The sequence below is a fragment of the Culicoides brevitarsis genome, chromosome 2 (genome assembly GCF_036172545.1).
Source record: "Culicoides brevitarsis isolate CSIRO-B50_1 chromosome 2, AGI_CSIRO_Cbre_v1, whole genome shotgun sequence".
In the NCBI taxonomy this organism is placed as follows: Eukaryota; Metazoa; Arthropoda; class Insecta; order Diptera; family Ceratopogonidae; genus Culicoides; species Culicoides brevitarsis.
The window spans coordinates 29,482,180-29,500,948 of record NC_087086.1 but is presented as its reverse complement, the minus strand read 5'-3'; the positions used below and the strand labels follow the sequence as shown (position 1 = coordinate 29,500,948).

At 29.5% G+C, this 18,769-nt stretch overlaps 1 protein-coding gene across 5 annotated transcripts in view; it reads left to right on the top strand.

The window, feature by feature from the left end:
• The window catches only part of LOC134832165 (protein still life, isoforms C/SIF type 2-like), a 107,295-nt gene extending 88,732 nt beyond the window's left edge, over nucleotides 1–18,563 (top strand). For all 5 annotated transcript variants that reach the window (XM_063846092.1, XM_063846093.1, XM_063846091.1 and 2 more), the window contains 14 exons: nucleotides 17–131; nucleotides 3,111–3,262; nucleotides 3,396–3,559; nucleotides 3,710–3,880; nucleotides 6,137–6,331; nucleotides 7,278–7,386; nucleotides 9,302–9,481; nucleotides 9,579–9,716; nucleotides 11,359–11,516; nucleotides 11,895–12,227; nucleotides 12,306–12,501; nucleotides 13,435–13,609; nucleotides 13,672–13,775; nucleotides 17,423–18,563. In XM_063846092.1, the coding sequence (XP_063702162.1) occupies nucleotides 17–131; nucleotides 3,111–3,262; nucleotides 3,396–3,559; nucleotides 3,710–3,880; nucleotides 6,137–6,331; nucleotides 7,278–7,386; nucleotides 9,302–9,481; nucleotides 9,579–9,716; nucleotides 11,359–11,516; nucleotides 11,895–12,227; nucleotides 12,306–12,501; nucleotides 13,435–13,609; nucleotides 13,672–13,775; nucleotides 17,423–17,502 (2,270 nt within the window). In that variant the 3' untranslated portion in view covers nucleotides 17,503–18,563. The remainder of the gene's footprint in view (nucleotides 1–16; nucleotides 132–3,110; nucleotides 3,263–3,395; nucleotides 3,560–3,709; nucleotides 3,881–6,136; nucleotides 6,332–7,277; nucleotides 7,387–9,301; nucleotides 9,482–9,578; nucleotides 9,717–11,358; nucleotides 11,517–11,894; nucleotides 12,228–12,305; nucleotides 12,502–13,434; nucleotides 13,610–13,671; nucleotides 13,776–17,422) is intronic.
• Nucleotides 18,564–18,769: the final 206 nt, after the last annotated feature.

Sequence of the window (18,769 nt, the reverse complement as noted above, 5' to 3'; positions counted from 1 at the left end):
ACAACAAACACCACAGGAATCATAAAAGGAGATGAAATAATGGTAATCAATGGTGCAATTGTCTCCGATCTCGATATGATGTATTTGGAAAGTGTGCTGCAAGAGGAGCAAGCTCTCTGCATGATGATGAGGTAAGTTATCCTATTTTTTTTTCTTTTTCCTTCTAGCCTCGTTGAAGTAATCAACTTTGTCCAATTTCGTTAGAAAATTGAGATAAAGCGAGTTGTAGAGAGATAGAAAAAACAGAAATTTAACCGCATTAAAAGTGAGACGTGATTCAATTATTTACTATGCTCCGTTTTCGATGCGATGCGATGCGACGCTAAAGCAGCGAAAGGCTTCCAAGCCTTTTTTTGTGTGATAAAATTTAATTGAAAATTGCTAGTAACCGACCGAACCAACGTTAATCCAGTACAAAGTTTGTGCGAAAGTTTGTCAGTCGCACAGAAAAAAAAATCAAAAACATTTTTAATTAAGCCATCGCTGCTCGTCGTCGTTTGGTGGCGATGTTGTCGACAACTACGACGACGTCATTGTTCGAAAATCTGGTATCTGTCTTTTTATTTTATTGTCTTTTTTTATTTAGATTTTTCGCTATTATGATTATTTTTATTAAAATATTTATTGTTATTATAAAGAAAAAGTTTAATGAAAGCGACGCGAACACAACCAATGCTGTTAATTTTTCCTTAATTCCTCGACTAATCTTGGCAATCTTTGTTTATTTATCTTTTTATTTTACTTTTTTTTTCGTCGATTTGCTCGATTCTAACAACAACAACAACGTCAGCACCGACGACGATGGCGGAAAGGGACGAGAGGAGCCCATTTGAAATAATGATGATTAGTAAAATAAAATAAAATAAAAGTACGAGTAAAAAAAGTGACAGAGGAAAATTTTCGGCATGAACCAAGAAAAATGAAAGACAGACAAAAAAAAAAGTGGAGAAGAGGAAAAGTTTTTTACACTCAAAACTTTGTCGTCGTCGTCGTCATCGACAGTGGAGAAGATGTCATATCATTAGGAAAATTGTCAAAATACGCACTGGACTAAGTCGACCTGTTTTGAGCGTTTCGTTTACATTATCTTGCTTTGTGAAAAATTGGTGTTTCGCAGTAGAGTTTTTTTCGTGAGATATGAAGCGAGATGAAAAAATTTTTGAACAAAAGACTATTCAATGAAGAAATTTGAGGAACCTGGAGCTCAAAAATACAAAGTTGCCAACATTTGTCTGTATCGAGGTCTGTATCGTATGGAAGAATAGTAGAAAGCAATAGTAAACCAAGTAGTAGTTTTTAAAATAAGATTGAGAATATAATGAAAGAAAGAAACGAGAGCGAGTCAGTTTTGATTCGAGTCTCGTCGTGAAAAGTTGGGTGAAATAAACAGTGTTGAAGTCAAACCACGAGTTTCCAAACAGGAGTTTCCAAAATTTCCAAATCGATCTCGTTACTTGACCAAAATCTTCGACCATAAAATCTTCGAACCATAAAACCTGAGAAACAATGCAATTTTAAGACCACGACAAGACATATCATACAATGAACAAGGATCATTGTGGTATAGAGATGTAAGAATGCTTGATCAAATGTCAAAACAATGTACAACAGACTGTGATAGTGTTGAAGAATTTTAAAGAAACGCTTTGAAATATGTTGAAAGTGCAATACAAACAAATATTTAAATATTTTTAGTAATCTGGATCAAATCATCCAAAGATTATTCTAAGAAGAACAACAGTAAAAGAGATTCAGTTTTAACCTTGTCAACAAATATCACTTGAATTGAGAAGATCGATGTTGAAGGCTTTTAAGTCACTTTAATGGATTGATAAACAATCCTGAAACGATACTGCCATACTATGAATCTGTAGGTTTTGAAACAGCGAATTTACTTCAATACACTCTTGATGATTCAAAAAGCAAAAATTAGTCTCCTTCCGACTTACATAACCGAGATCCTCACAATTATCAGTGAACCCTAACCGAACAAGTTGCGCTAAGCTCCGTATGCCACAATATCGAACTGCAAATAGCCATAACTCATTTTTTTATAAGGGAGCGATTAAGTTCAACAAGATGAGTGCTGCGATTGAGTTGTCAAGTGACTTGCGCGTCGCCAAAGACCATATCAAAGAGTACGTCAAATGCTAGTATTTGCTATAAGTAAGATCGCAAGTGAAAAAATCTAATATCATCCTGTAAGCGTGGACCAATATAACAAGTAAGAATCTCACAGATTCGTTTTGCTGATAAATTAAACCTTCTTGAGAAAATGGCTACAGTTTTGAAAATCAGTCAAGGATAATTCAGAAGGAAGGTCTTCTCAGTCTATGGCTGCTAATTCAGGCTTCTATGATTAAAGATGATGTCAAAGTTGATGTTAAATATGATATTGATGATTTTTGGATCAGATGAGTTGATTCGGAAGAGAAATAGAGAAAAATAATTGGCATGGAAGGAATCGTTAAGCCCTGGTTGCTCTGCTGCCCTGTTGAAATGAAATATAGAAAGTCTTCTCTTTACTATTTAAAAATCTTACTTGAAACATCCATTTATCTCAAACGTGTTTGACACTTCATATTAGATTTTGCTAGAAGAACCTGTCAGAAACTTAAATTTGGACTTCATGAAAGAAAATTGATACATTTTAAGTCAACATTTGGTCTTTCAAGCTTCATCTAAAATTCGAAAAAAACATTCACTATGAAAATCTTAGAACTTACCAAAATTTCAGCATACCTACCTGTTTCGTAAAAAACAATGAGAAACTCAATTTTCCACAGTGCAGTTATCCTCTTCGTTGTCTTCTTAATCATGAAGTACTTCTTTCAAGTTTTTTACGAGTTTTTGTTTCGTATCATCTCTCGCATTCAAAAGGGACATAACAACTAAATTCAATTAAATCTACAACATTCGGCGTACGTTCGCTCGCTTCTTCTTCTTGCGAAATCAACTTGAAACAATGCGTATGCAAATATTTTGTGTGTACATTTCAATAAAAACGACAATAAAATCCATTACTTACTTGCGTATTTTTCTTCTCTCTCACTCGCTTCTTCTCCCTCATTTGGTTTCACCAAAAAATAATTTCCTTAATTTTATTAAAGATCATCGCGTACGGAGCCTCCCGAACTGGGTTGCGTTATGCGGTCGACAGACGACATGATTGAGTCGTTAGTTTGCCCGCCGCCGCCCTCGGAGCCGCCCGTCATTAGCGAGGAGATGATTTCTGGGCTAATTGTGCCGGCGCCTGGTTGGAGTAAGTATAAAATGCCAAATTTCAAAATTTTTCGTTGTGCTGCGTCCTTTTAGTGATTTAGCATAGAAAATTAGTTCCCAATGCTTCTTGTTAATTGCAACCAAAAAATTTTTGTCGCCTTCACCTTTTGAAGGACGTCCGTATTTTTCAGGCAAAGAAACGTACTCGCCCGAAGTCGAAAGCTCTCCGGCACCATCGTCTGCGGATCCCGGCATGATGATGGGACAACCGCATTCCAAGCAGTCTTCCCGTGGCAATAGCTTTGAAATTGAAAATTTGCTGAAAACAGCTGGCGAGGTAAGTTATCGCGCTGCGAAAATTCGTTCAATCAAAAGGGATTATCGCAATCAATTAGGTTTCCATTAAAAGATAATGCGCATTAGAGTTCAATACAAACATCATTAGTTACGAAAACATTTTTTTTCTTCGATCACTCAAAAAAAATAGGTGACGGGATTTTGTCGTTCGCCGCAAGAAACCCGCAAATCCAGTCCTACTGGATCAGCTGCATCATCAGTTTGTAACACCATGCTGACAGGCTCACGTCAATTATCTGACGCCGAAAAGTTACGTAAAGTAGTGATGGAATTGATTGATACGGAGCGCTCGTACGTTAAGGTAAGTGTAATCGACACATCATTTTTCACACGCAAGACAAGACAAAAAAAAAAACAAAAAGACAAAAAAAAACTTTTTAATGATTTTAATCTTCGTGACAAAAACATTGACGAGAACGACGACGAATGACGCAAAAAAAAAATCTGAAAAACTTGAGGAACAAGGCAAAGTAATTCGATATTAACACGCGCTTCTGTGACAGTTCTACAGACATTTCTTTTTCTGACGGGCACCGAGCTTTCGTGGAAACCAATCAACTTTCGCTTCTAAATTCTTTTCCGCGAAATATTGTTTTTAATATTATTCCATAAAATTTTCGTGAAACAGTGAGCACCAAAAAAAAATAGAAAGAAAGATAAAAGAGAAAAATATGTAAGATAATTTAAATTGGTGGAAAAGCATTTTCTACTGTGAAGAAAAAAATATTAGAGGAATAGAAAAAAGAATGGAAAATTTGAAACTTGATTAAGTGTCTGGTTTATAATGCAAAAGCGTATTATTTTGACTAATTTTTGTCAATTTTTAATAATTTTCAAAAAAAAAAGTTTTTAAAAATATAATTTTTTATTTAAAGTTGGGCAAATTCAATTTTTTAAATAAATTAAATTAAATTTTATTAGATATTTTTTTCATTTTTTAAAATTTATATTAATTTAAATTAATTTAAATATTATTATTAAAATTATTAATTAATTGTTTAATATTGAATGATAAATTAATTATTGATTTTAAAATATTTATATTAAAAATTATTTAGAAATTTAAAAAATAATTTAAAAAGATCTAAAAAAAATTAGAGACAAATTGTTAATTTCAAATAAATTTTAATATAGAAATAAAAATCACTTGGATAAAAAAAATTTAAATAAAAAAAATAAAATAAAAATATTTTAAATAAAAATACTTTTAATATATTTTTTTAAATTTTAAATAATTTTTAATTTAATAAATATTTTAAAGCCAATTTTAATTTTTTTAATTAAATTAAAAATTAATAATTTTATTAAAATTATTTTTTAAAATAATTATTTAATAATTTTATTTAAATTAATTTAATAAATGAAAATTTAATAATTTATTTAATGAAATTAAAATAATAATAATATGTTTTTTTATTTTAAATAAAATTTAAAAATTTTCTAATAAAATTTAATTGAATTTATTTATTTATTTACTTTTTAATAAAATTCAATTAAATTTTTTCAAATTTTTTCAATTCAATTAAATTAAAATTTTAATAAAAAAATTTATTTGGTTTTTTTATTAAAAAAATTAAATTAAAATTTAAAAAACAAATTTTTTAAAAAACTTAAATAAATTTTCTGAATATTTTTTTTAATATTGAATTGAAGCTCAATTCGTAAAATTTAAAATATTCACTAACTTTAACAGACAGACTTTTTATTTCACATAATCCACTTCAATATTTTTTTCAAACAAATCCTTCAATCATGATTGCTTAATGGGATCGAAAACAATTTTTTCATGCAAAAATCGTTCTATTGCGTGTTAAATTTACACTTTGGCATCCTCTAAATACTTGAAATGGAAAAATGTGTCCTAGTTACGAAAAATTTCGCATCTCCAATTTTTTTTTCGGAGTGATTAACTTGAAGACATCTTCTTCTTCTTACTTTTTAAAAAATATCTTCTTTAGACAGCGGTACAACTTTGGATGAAAAATGAACTAACTGTCCATCCCCTTAATTGACAAAAAAAAAGATATTTCGCAAAAAATGATTGGTTCAATGACAGAAACGAAAAAAAAACAAAAAAAAAAGCGAGAAAGGAACAAAGTAATTAATTTTAAACAAAGAAAATTATTATTGAGATTATTAATAAAAAAAAAATAAGAAGAAAAAATTACGGGATGTGAACCAGTAACCACCACAAAGAAATTAATTTATAAATAAGTTGTATAGTAGCGAAAATCTGTCGTCGTTGTGAAGCAAAAAAAACGACACATTAATAATTACATTTCCCATGACTCATTTCATAGTTGAATAGAATGAAAAATGAAGGAAAACTTTTTCGTCCTGAAAAAAAATTTTCTTTATTTAACACAAACTCATGACGACAGCGACAACAAAAACGACGACGACGACGACTTCGACTCGTAAAAAGGAAATACAAGCACATTATTTATGAAAATGATTTAAATTCTTTTCTTCTGCGTGTATTTCATAATAATAACGCCTTTCCTCTTTTTTTCTCTCGACTTTTTTTCTTATTCGTAATTTTTTTCTTTCTTTACAGAATCTTAACAACTTACTCGAGCATTATTTGGAGCCATTGAAACGCGAAACATTTTTGTCAAATGCCGAGATTGCCGCGTTGTTTGGAAATATACAAGAGATTTTCAATTTTCAACGACAATTCCTGCAAAATTTGGAGGAAGCGCTCGAATTGGAGCCAGATTTCCATAAATTTGACCATTCAAGTCAGTTTAAGGTGAGTTTTTATTGTGCAAAGGTCATAAATTTCGGGTTTAATTGTGCTTGAAAGAGGAGCTGACCGGATTTTAGGGGTGAAAATGCGAAACAAAAGATGATTTTATGGGATGTGAAGACAAAAGATTTGCTCATTTATGAATTAAATAAGACAAATTTTGGCTGAAAAGGGGAGTTTTTATGAAAATTTAAGAATTTTTGAACTTTTGAAGACTATATTTTTTTTCGTAAAAAATTTTTTTTGAAAATTTTTATCAAAAATCTGAGTAAAAAATGAGTCAAAAAAATTTTTAATTTTATGAAAAATTGAAATTTGAGCAAAAAATGTTCTAAATATTAATTATTTTCATGCTAAGAAATTTTTTTCGATTAAATTTATTCAAAATTTATAAATTTTAGGATCCGTGAAGTACCTTAATTTAAATTTTTGGTCGAATTTCACTACCAAACTCACAAAAATTCATAATTTAACACAAAAATTCAAGAAATTTAATTTTTTTTAAATAAAAATTTTCATAAAAATGGCATTTTTGCCACCAAAATGATCCAAAAACAAACAAAAACTTACTCTTTGATGGATTTTGACCACTTTTGAGTGACACACTTCCAATCGCCGTTCAATTTCGCACCCAGCATGACACCAACAACTCCATCGCAGCCCAATTTATCGTCCGAAATATCGACAAAAATAAAAAAATCGAAGAATTTTTCCACCATCATCGTCGTCTCCTCGCATTCGTTCGTCTCCTAAGCGCCAAAAATGAATGGAAAGTCAGTATCATTTGTCACTATTACGTAATTTCCCATTTAATACGTCAATCAGCCAAAAGTGGGCGCGTTACAGCTTCACACATCATCATCAGCTTCCTCTCTTAAGCACGCCATGCCAGCGAGAATGAAAAAAAAACATTTTATTACATCACATTTTTTTTTTTTTCTCGTTACAGAGCGTTCTCTTTGCCATTGGATCGGCATTTTTGTATTATGTTAATCATTTCAAATTGTATTCATCATTTTGTGCAAGTCACAGCAAGGCACAAAAGGTTCTTCATCCAAGTGAGTATTTTGTAGCTAAATAGTGGCCCAACCTCGGATGGATCGAAATTTCCTTCTCGCAGGATATTTATTTTTCATCATTTTTTTTGTGTGTGTGTCGGATGGGATAAATGCAAAAAAAAAATACGAAAAATCATGATTTTGTGTCCAATTTATTTATATAAATTTACAATTTCCGCATCTCTCTCGTTCTACATCGTCATCGTCGTCATCATCGATGAGAGAAAAAAAAATGTAAATTTTCTGACGTAAAGCAATAAAAAATATTGAGTGTGTTCCAAAATCAAATTAAAGGTGTGCGAAACTTGATTAAAGGGAATTTTTGCCTGCTTTGATCTCCCTCCCTAATATTTCCCTTGTATCGCCGCTAAACGTCGTCCTTTAGTAGATTTTATAAAAATTTAAATTTTTGAATCTCGAGCTTAGAATTTGCAATTTTATGATTTTTTAAAAATATTTTTCTAAAATTTCAGTTCTAAAATTATTTAAAAATTAATTTTTATTAAAATTAAAGTTGAAAAAATATTTTAAGTCAAAATTTAAAACTTAAGCTTAGGTAAAAGTCATTTTCATTTGACTTAAGTCGACTTAAATAAATATTTAATTTATATTTTTTTTCTAAAATTTACAAAAAACAGAATTTTTTTCTAAAGTTCGATCAGAAAGTGAAAGCTGAAACCTAAGTTTCAGTCGAATATCTCTTAAGTCAAAAGATTTTTCTAATTTAAGTTTAGTTTAAATCTTTTAAGTTTAAGTTTAAGTCAACATTTTTATCAGTTTAAGTTAAAATTAACATAGTTTTTCAAAAAAATAATTTTTTGTTGATCTGAGTTTTAAAAGTTGATTTATTTCAAAATTTAAGAAACTTAAGTTTGTAACGTAAGCTTTAAACATTAACTTAAAAGTAAAATTAACTAAAATTTTATAACTTAAGCTTAAGTTTGAAAAAATTCAAATTAAAAAATTTCAAATCAGGGCTACAAAAACTGATGACTTAAAATAAGCTTAAAAAACTTAAAAGACTTAAACGTAAACTTAAAGAATATTTTGACTTAATATGCTCTTGACTTAAGCTTAAGTTTAAGAAAAATTAGAAATAAATCAAAAATCAAACATTTTTATGAATTTTATACGAAATTGCGGGAAAAAAATATCATGACTTAAGAATATCATGAGAATTAAGATTTCTTAAGTTGCCTTAAGTCACAGCGTCAGTAAGTGACTTAAGCTTAAGCAAATTTTTTTTAAATTTTTTTCTAAAATTAATGAAATTTTTATTTATTTTTTTTTTAATTTTTTAATATTTAATAGAAAATTTTCCATTAAATCATAAAAAATCCTCAAAAAATAGTTTTTTAAATTTATTTTTGAAGATTTTTCGAGCTTCGACTAAACTTAAAAATTCAAAATTTGTAATCTCCTCCGGTATCTCTATCGAAAATTTGCGTTTGCTTTCAATTTGTCAATTCAAACAAGAAGAAGAAAAAAAAAGTTAAAGAGAACGGAGAAAAAGAGATTATGATTAAATCTCGAGTTTTACGTTAAATGATTGACACTTCAAGAGAAAAAGATGGATGATGAGGAGCCAACACATCAGACACACACAAAATGGGTTAATATACCCCAAAATTTGTCAATATTTGACCATATTTACGGCATTATTAGGATATAAGTAAAAAGGAGTGAAAATCTGATTTCCTTCTCTCTCCGGGCGGCACACAACAAAACGTTTAAAAGACGCATAAAAGGGAACAAATTAAATGATAAAATTATGTAAAAAGCCATAAATTTTCGACACACACACAATCCTTTTCGTGTTTTTTTTTATTTTCTCTCGTTCCACCCTCTTTTTAAACGAATTTTTCTTGCTTTTTCTATTTATTTCAATATTTTTCTCACCGCCGCCGCATCGTAGACGAAGGTAATCAGGCACTACAGGAATTTTTATTGGCTCGTAACCCGAAACAACAGCACAGCAGCACCCTTGAATCGTATCTAATTAAGCCAATACAAAGGATATTAAAGTATCCTTTGTTGTTGCAGCAATTAAGAAATTTAACGGATCCCCATTGCGAGGAGCATTTACATCTCGTAGGTGAGTAAAATCGTCATGCGGTTGTTTGTTCGCTAATTTTTCTGATTGAAAAAAATTCGTTCTAACAAATTTTTTTTTATTTCATCGCGCGCTGCAGAGGCACTCAAAGGCATGGAAAAAGTGGCGGAACACATAAACGAGATGCAACGAATTCACGAGGAGTATGGCGCAATATTTGATCACTTGTTCCGACAACATCAAAAGTCGTGTAAACAACCAATTGACTTGAGTCCAGGTAAAGTGGGCATTTTAAATTATGTAAATATGATTTTTTTTGCGTGTAGCACAGCGAGGGTAGGCGGGTTCATCGTGTTTGATGATGATGATGAACAACAAACGGCAAAGTTGATGGAATTGGGTTTTGAAGCGGAATGACGGGTGTCTGTGAATCAATGAACATTTTTTTGTGTTACCTTGGGGGGATTTCGGGACCCGAATTTATTGAAGGGGATTTAGGGGGACCTTTTTAGGGATTTTTTAACAGTTGATTGATTTAATAGACAAAAATAATATCAGAAATTATTGATTTTTTTCGAGTTTAATGAAGTTTAAAATATTATTGAAGAGTTTTTTGGATCAAAAAATTTCATTAAAAAAATAATTTCTGACGTTTGAAGTTGAAAATTAATCAAAAATTTATTTTTAATAAAAAAAACTTATAAAAAATTTTCGTTTAAATTTTTAGTTAAAATTTTAGGGTTTTAATTTTTTATATTTTAAGATTTATTTTTTAAAATTCTGTAAATTATTTTTTGAACATTTTTATGGAATTATTTTTACAATTAATTTTATAAAATAAAGGTGAACTTTAAAATTTTATAAAATTACATAATTGAAATTAAATTTATTTTTTTTTTCAATTCTTTTAAGCCAAATAATTAAAAAAAATATTTTAATTTTTTTAAAAAAATTAAATTTATTTTAATTTAAAATTAACGAAATTTTTAAATATTTTTTTTACAAAAAATCGCAAATTTAATTTTTTTTAAAAATTCTTAATAAAATATGAAATTAATTATTTTTTAAAAAATTAATGAAAAATTTTCGAAATTTTAATTTAAATTTTTAAAAATTTTTTTAATTTTCCCAGAATTTTTTATTTGATCATGAAAAAAATTTAAATCATTTTAAATATCACAAAATTTTAAACTAAAAATTAATTTTATAAAAAAATTAGAATCAATTTATTAATTATGATTTTTTTTACATATTTTAAGCATATTTAATTTTTATTTATGAAATATTTTTTAATTTTAATTAATTATTTTTTTAATAAATTCTATTTATTTTTTTAAATTTTTTCACAAAATTTATTTTTTTTTTAATTTTTTGAATTTTAAAAAATTTTTCCCATATTTTTTTTTTTTATTATTAATGATGCCTTGTTGAAAATTAAAAATTGTTGAAAAATTAAAGAATTTTCATGAAAATAAAAAAAATAAGCTAAAAAGCCTTAAATAATTTTTATTCAAAATTTTTTTGAACTAAAATTAAATTTATTCGTTTAAAAAATACGCTTCTATCTCACAATTTTTTTTTCGCTACAAAAACTTTCAACATTTGAAAATTGGGTAAAAAAGGACACATTTAATTTATTAAATAAATAAAAAGTTCGAGCTGTTAGCTTCAGGGAATGTGTCAAGAGTGTCTAAATTTGTGTATGATAAATTGACTTTGCAAATAACTTTCCCTCATTTCATTTCCAATTTTCCCTTTCTCCTTTGAAAAAAATGTCGTCCCGTGATTCAAAATCAAAAAAAGGCGACACTTTGACGTGTTTTGTTCATTATTGATATTTATTTATTTATTTTTTTATTTAAATTAAAATTTAAAGCCGAAAAAAAGGATTAAAAATTTAAATTTTTTTCTAATTTCAGGTGATCTCCTGTACTACGGTGGCGTCGAATGGCTTAATATTTCAGACTTTTTGGGTAAAATTAAAAAGGGTCTTGAACTACATGCCATGTGCTTTGTGTTTAAAACCGCTGTGGTTTTCCTTTGTAAGGAACGTTTGCGGCAAAAAAAGAAAATTATGGTAAATATTTTTTTTTTATTTTACTCCTTTTTTTTGCGTTTTCATTCTACTTTATGCTCGGTGCGTCGAGTGGTGTGCGAAATATGCTGCTAAGCAGGAAAGCGCATATTATCCTTCCGAAAGTAACGAGCAACGAATGAGTTTGCCGAGTAACGCATTGTCGAAATTTTTGCATAATAGGATTAAAATTAATAGAAGGCGGTATGTAACGTCCCTTACAGCGGTTTTTTACTGCTAGAAAGATAAATTCTTTCCAAATGCAGTGCGAATGAGTCGTTTTTTGTGTGTGTGCGAAAAATACGTGAATAAAGTAGAAGGATAACAATGAAAACGAGAGAAAGATTTAATGACATTAATGCTATTTTTTTCTATTTTTAGGGCGTCTCGAACAAGAACGCACCAAACGAAGTAGAAATAATACGGTATCAGGTTCTCATTCCAGTCACCGAAGTGCAAGTTAGAGCTTCATCTGCCAAAGACATGGATTCGCATTTCCTCTGGGAGCTAATTCACTTGCGGTCCCAGTTGCAGCGACGCAGCGAAAAGGTCTACGTGCTCTCGAACAGCACCTCGGACTTCCGCAACGCATTCCTCAAGACAATTCGGCAGATAATTCGCGAAAGTGTGCGCAACATGTCGATCCCGATGAAAGGTCTCATGGGCAGCACGAGTTCCATGTCGTCGCAGACACTAGAACGCCCCAAGCAACAAGTGAGATGATGAACTAACCAAATTTTTTTGCATTTACTAACATTACCTTTTCCCATAAAAATCCGCTTCCCGCATCAGATCACGATCATGCAAGGGTCACAAACGCTCGGCAAGACACGTAAAAATAAGAATACTCAACGTCATTCGTCGGGAAATATCGATTACGATAACTTGTCGGGCAGCCAAGACGCTGACGAGCCTCCCGTTGTGCAGGTCGTAACGCAATGCGGTTTCAGAACACGTAGCAAAACGGTCGGAGAATCGAGTGGCAAGAGTGAGTTTTGGAAATTTTTACATTTTTAAGGCAAATGAATCCAAATAGTTTTGTCCGTTTTTTGATTTTAGAGAAAAAAATCGATTTGAGAAAAAAAATTTAAAATTTTATCTAAAATGAACGATTTTCCAATTATTTTGTTGATTTTTTTTTGCACTTTTTGTTTAATATTCAAAGAAAAAAAAATTAAAATAAAAATTAATTTAAATTTAAAAAAAAATTCTTTGGACAGAAAAAAAAAATCAAATTAATTGGAATAACGAATGTTTCAATGCAGCGAAAAAAAATGTTTTTAAAAAAATTATTTTAAAAAAAATATTTTAAAAAAAATATATTTTTAAATTTAATAATTAAAAAAAAATTATTTTAAAGATCTAAAGTTAATTGTTTGAAATTTTTTTATTTAAATTTCTTAAAAAAAATTATTTTTTTGAAAATTTTTCAAAAGATTAATAAAATTTAAGTAAAAAAAATTTAAAATATAAAAATTTTAATTTTTTTAATAAAAATTTCATTTTAAATCAGATAGATAAAAATAAAAAATAATTTTTAATTAAATTTAATAAACGAAAAAAATATTTTAATTAGGTTTAAAATTCAAGACATTAAAATTTTTTTGATTTATATTAAAATTAATATTTAAAATAAATAAATTAACAAATAAATAAATTTTAAAAATAAATTCTAATTGATGAATATCAAAATTAAAAGCCATTTCTAAAATTTTATTTTATTTAATTCTAATTTCTAATTAAAAAAAATCATTTAAATTAAAAAAAAAAAATTTTTATTTTAAAAAAACTCATTTTAGAATTTTTTTTCGAAAAATTGACAACTTTACAAAATTTTTATTTCAAAGTTTTGGTCAAATCTATTAATTTTTAATTTAAAAAAAACCTAAAAGGACATTTTTAATAAAAAAAAAATTTTCAGCTCCTCCTCCTCCGCCGCCTCGTAGAACAACGACAACAATTACCACGACAAACATCCACGATCACGAAAAAATCGATCCAGGAACTAAATCTGAGGGTGAAGATGATTCCCAAACTGGCACAATGCCAAAAAGTAAAGCAACCTTAGGCAGAACACCAAATCACTTAACTTTAAGGTTAGTTTTCCCGCCATTTTTTCCCGCCAAAAAAAAATTAATTGAAATTTTCTCGTTTTTAGCACCACATCAACCTTATCGGTCGGAAGTACAGGAAGCCAAGCACGACTAATACAATCATCCCATGCACCATCAAACTACCAACCAGTATTATTGAAAGATTTAGGTAAGCAAGAATTCACTTCTACTCCCTCCTCCCACGTTGATGATGCCGATGTTGTCGTCGAAAATGGCAGCAACACTAGCAATAATTCTAACGAAAATGGCGCGAAAAACGCCCGAAATAATAATGATGATGAAAAGTATACAGATCGAGTGATGGACAATCACTTGAAGGGTTTGGAGCGCGAAACGAGCATTGAAACAGATATGACGCACGACATCGAAAAGTACATGGAAAATTTGAAGGAAAAGCATTACGAGTACCAACAAACATCCACGAAACCGCTCACGAACAAAGAATTGCCGCCACGTACCGACAGCAGCGATGCCGGAATCTCAACGGGACCGGAAACCACGACAAACACATCGGACGAATCGCCTGCCGAGGAGCTCAAAACAAAAGTTGTCACAATCGACAAGAAAGTCGACAAGGTTTTCGTCTCGACGGAACGTCGCAAATCCACTGGCGAAAAAACTCCGACGCCCAAAGGTGATGGCGCGCAAACCCCGAAAAAGATTTTAAAATCCCCGCGACAAAGCATCGAACTTTCTCGATCACCTGATCGATCAAAATCCAACGGAAATAGTCCCGTGAAAATTTATCGCGTCAAAACGCCGAAAGATTCTCTCGACATTGAGCGCTTAACGGTGATCAAACAGGGGTCCCGCGACAAAAGCCCCGATGAAAAGGGACGTCGTCATAGCCCATCGTCTCGTAGATCCTCGGAAACGGGCATCTTGAAACGCAGTTTGAGTCCAAAAACGGATAAAGATGGCGCTCCAATCGGAATTTTGAAACGCGCCACAAGCCCAAATAACAAAGCGCGAAGCCCCGATGGCACAATTCGAAAAAGTCTTAGTCCCTGTAGCAGTTTTGACATTCGTTCCCCCAATACGGGACTTTCCCCACGTGGCAGTGTTTGCGAAAGTCGATCACCTGATCGTTCCGGATCACGTTTATTCGTTCAATCTTCGATTTCGCCTCGTTCGAGCTTTGATGCCCGGTCCCCAGATCGCGGTTACGATCATCCACGTTTACTTGTACGTCAAATTTCGCCCCGCAGTAGCTTCGAAAGTCGTTCGCCGGATCGTGGGCGTCGCAGTTTGAGTGCTTCGGCTCGTAGCAGCTTCGATTCGCAACGCAGCTCGGAGCGTTATTACAAATATTCGCCATATCCGAGTTTCGAGTGTTCCAGTCCCGAACCTCGGGATCCGCGACAACGTCCCTCGAAAAGTCTCGATCGATCCCCGCGCAACGGAAGTCCTTATGGGCATGGGCCGCCGCCATTTTATTTGCCGCCAGATCCGCGGTATTTCAGACAAGACAGCGCCGGCAGTCAAAGATCGTATTCCGATGAGACAATTATCGCGAGATCCGCATATCCGGACTACCCGCCACAACTCGGGTACAGTGCCGACAGTTTGCCGCGACATCCATCCATTGAGCATCCGGCATGCGTTGAATGTTTGTACGCGCGAAAACCCTCCTAGCATAAGGCCCGTGGGCGCGTTAGTCGTCCACGGAAGAAGGTACCGCGAGGCACGCTGCAAAATTCAGCCTCGAATAGTTCGTTTGAGCGCGGAAACTCCTTCGATCAAGGTTGTATCGATTGTCATGATGTTTACGAAATTCACGTCTAAAAAAATTGAAATTCTCGTCGTCGTCGTTGAAAACGTTTTATATGTTCCCCGTGATGAAAATCAAAAATAATCTCATAAATATTAAAAAAATAAACGATGGCTTAATAGCAATTAAATCAAAATAAAGCAGTTCCTTAAAAAAAAAATCAAAATCTAATCCCGAAAAATAAATATTAAAAAAAATACACCAAAAAACGAGCAAATAATGAAATTTTTGAAATTTCCTTTGAAAAAAAATAAAAAAAAAATAATTTTCCTATCGTTCCTTGCTTTTTTCGAAAAAAAAAATCAAAATTTATCATTAAAAAAAAATTTTTTTTTAAACAAATGAAAATTGCTCAAGGAATTTGCTCAACATACATTTTTATGCAACATATTTAATAACATTAAAATATTATTAACCATAAAAAAATATAACAAAAATTTACAGGAAACCTGAAAAAATTAACCAATTCTAAATAAATAAATAAATAAAAAAAAAATAATAACTCGGAATTTTCTTCTAAAAAAAAAATATTAAAAATAATAACATGTGTCTATATCTGTTTTAATGTTTATAGACGTTGCAAAAATAAATAGATCAAAAAAAAATCCTTATTCTAAAAAAAAATATTTCTAATGTATACTTTTTATCATCATCATCAACATCCTGAACAGCTGAATTTATTATAAATTTTTATAGAATTTGCTATTTTTTATAAATACAAAAAAAAAATTAAAAAATATGACACTCTAATCTATAAATTCAATTTTTATACATTTTTAATAATACTTGTAGGATTTATAAAATTATTTTATTTAAATTTATTTGTTGTTGATTTTTTAATTATTATTAGAAATTTTTACATTATTAATAAAATTAAATTATATGATGTAAAAGTTTTTATCAAATTTCTAATAAAAAAAAATAGTAAAATTATATTATTATATATTAAATTATTATAACAAATACAAAAAAAAATGTTGTTGTTTAAAAAAATAATAATAAAATAGTCGCAAATCAAAAAAATAAAATATTTACATACAAAAAACATAACCGATGGAATTCTAAACAAAATATGAAATAATAAAAATTTTACTACATACATATATTAATGTTTATAAACAAAACATAATAATATTTAAAAACAATAGATAGAGTAAAACTAAAAAAAATATATAACATGCACAGCCCCTTTTGTTACTTTTTTATTTAAAACAAAAAATTTATATAAAAAAAACACATGAAAAAAAAATAATAATAAATAAATATGATAACTCCTCACATCACCATAAAAAAATATATATTATATATAATTACTGTGCACCACCTGTTTTTTAGGAAGTCAGTTGGTTATCACACACTATATCATATATTATACATTACTTGCATCATAATGATGTGTTATAAAACGGGAGATCCTACAACTTTTTGTTGCTTATCATCCTCCTTATTCATTCTATCTTCCTATCTTCTACTTTACTCAAAATTTTTACTCATCACTCATGTTTCATATATGTTTTTTCATTGTTATTCTTACATGTTAGCATCAGCTTTTCTTTTTTTTTACTATGTTTAAATTTTTTTATGTATCTTGCATAAAACCTGCACATTTTTGCAACATTGCTTTTTTGCACTAAAAAATAAAGTATAAAATTTTATTTATTTTTATCATTAAAAATTTTAATGTTTATAAATTTTTAATCGATTTTTAATACGAATTGGTGCGCATCTCCAAAAAAAAAAAAAGTTATCATACTTAATTATTATTATTAATTAATTATTAATAAATAAATAATAATTAATTGCATGAAAAAAAATAATTTAAAAAAAATATCTTAGAATTATCATTAAAAATTATAATTTTAATAAAAAAAAAATAATTAAAAAAAAATTAATCCTAGACTGCACATTTTTGTTGTTTTTTACAAATACTTCATCTGCATCATCATTCTTAATTTTTAATTTTTATTATGATTATAAATTCTAATCTGGCCAATTTTTCCATTTCTTTTCTTTTTTAATTGTAGGGTCCCCAGTGTGGAAACCACGAGACATGACTAGTTTAGGCGATGCACAGTCAACATCACGCAAAGATGACACTAAATAGATTTAAAAAAAAAAACAAAAAAAAAATCTAAAATAATCTAATAAAAATAAATAATGATAATAATAATATGAAAAAAAAAAATTTAATAGAAAAATTATATAAAAAAACCTCATTTTTGACAAGAAAAAAAAAATAAAACGCTCACGTCACTCACTTATACACTAAATAAAAAAAAAACTCACTCGAAAGTAATGTACACCCTACTATTACATGTATAAACCCAAAAAATAAACATTATAAACTTAAAGACAAAAAATTTAATGCAAAAAAATATGTTTTTAGATGAAAAATAGATTTTAATGCAAATATAAACGAATTCTAGTCAAACACCAATTTTTTAGTGATGCAAAGTGATGAAAAAATTTCGCGTCAAATGGGGGCCCACTCAGCCTCCTCAACCAATTTGAGTACCGGGAGAGTCATCCTGGGGGTAAAGTCGACTGTCCTTCCACGAAACGACAGTCCGAGATCGTGTCATGCTGAAAAAAAGATGTATTATAAAAAAATGCATGACAAAAAGAAAAAACTTTACTCAAAAAAAAAATCCAAAAATTTTCCTTTCACCCGAATGACAAACAAAAAATGCCCAAGAAAACCTGAGGTTATCATTGTAGATCACTACTCCAAAGAGAACAAGGTTCCTCAATAAATTTATATACACACACAAAAAAAATGCGCAGTGGGGCTCCCGCAGTCTCCTTGATGAAGCACTTTGTCGGATCCAGTCCTGCTAAAACTGCGCTACGAGGAAAGTTTGGGGGTTCACTTTTGAGAATTGATAGACAGTGATCGAACGTTTCTCGGCGAATTTTTTTTCGGCGTTACTTTGTTTGTTCCTTTTATCAAGTTTTGAGTTTTTTTTTCTCCCGAACCGACACTTTTTTGCAAAAGTTGCTTCTATATTAGTCCGCAATTCATAAAAAAATAAAAAAATATATGAAGAAATAGTCAAAGATGATAACTTTTTTTCCTTTTATCACTTTGAATCACTAAAAATGGCACTATAATGATAAATACATGATATTACGATAAATTACACACACAAAATTACACAAGACACACACAATTTTTCCTTTTTTTATATAAAAATAAATAATTTTTATTATTATTAATACTCCAAACATATAGAATAGACTGAATTTAATGTTGTTTATTTGAAATTTTTATTAATTTATTATTATGCGTTCACAATCTTTAAAAAAAATAACGAATTCAATATTTTATACTAATACAAAATATATTATTAATTAAAATATTAATAAAAAAG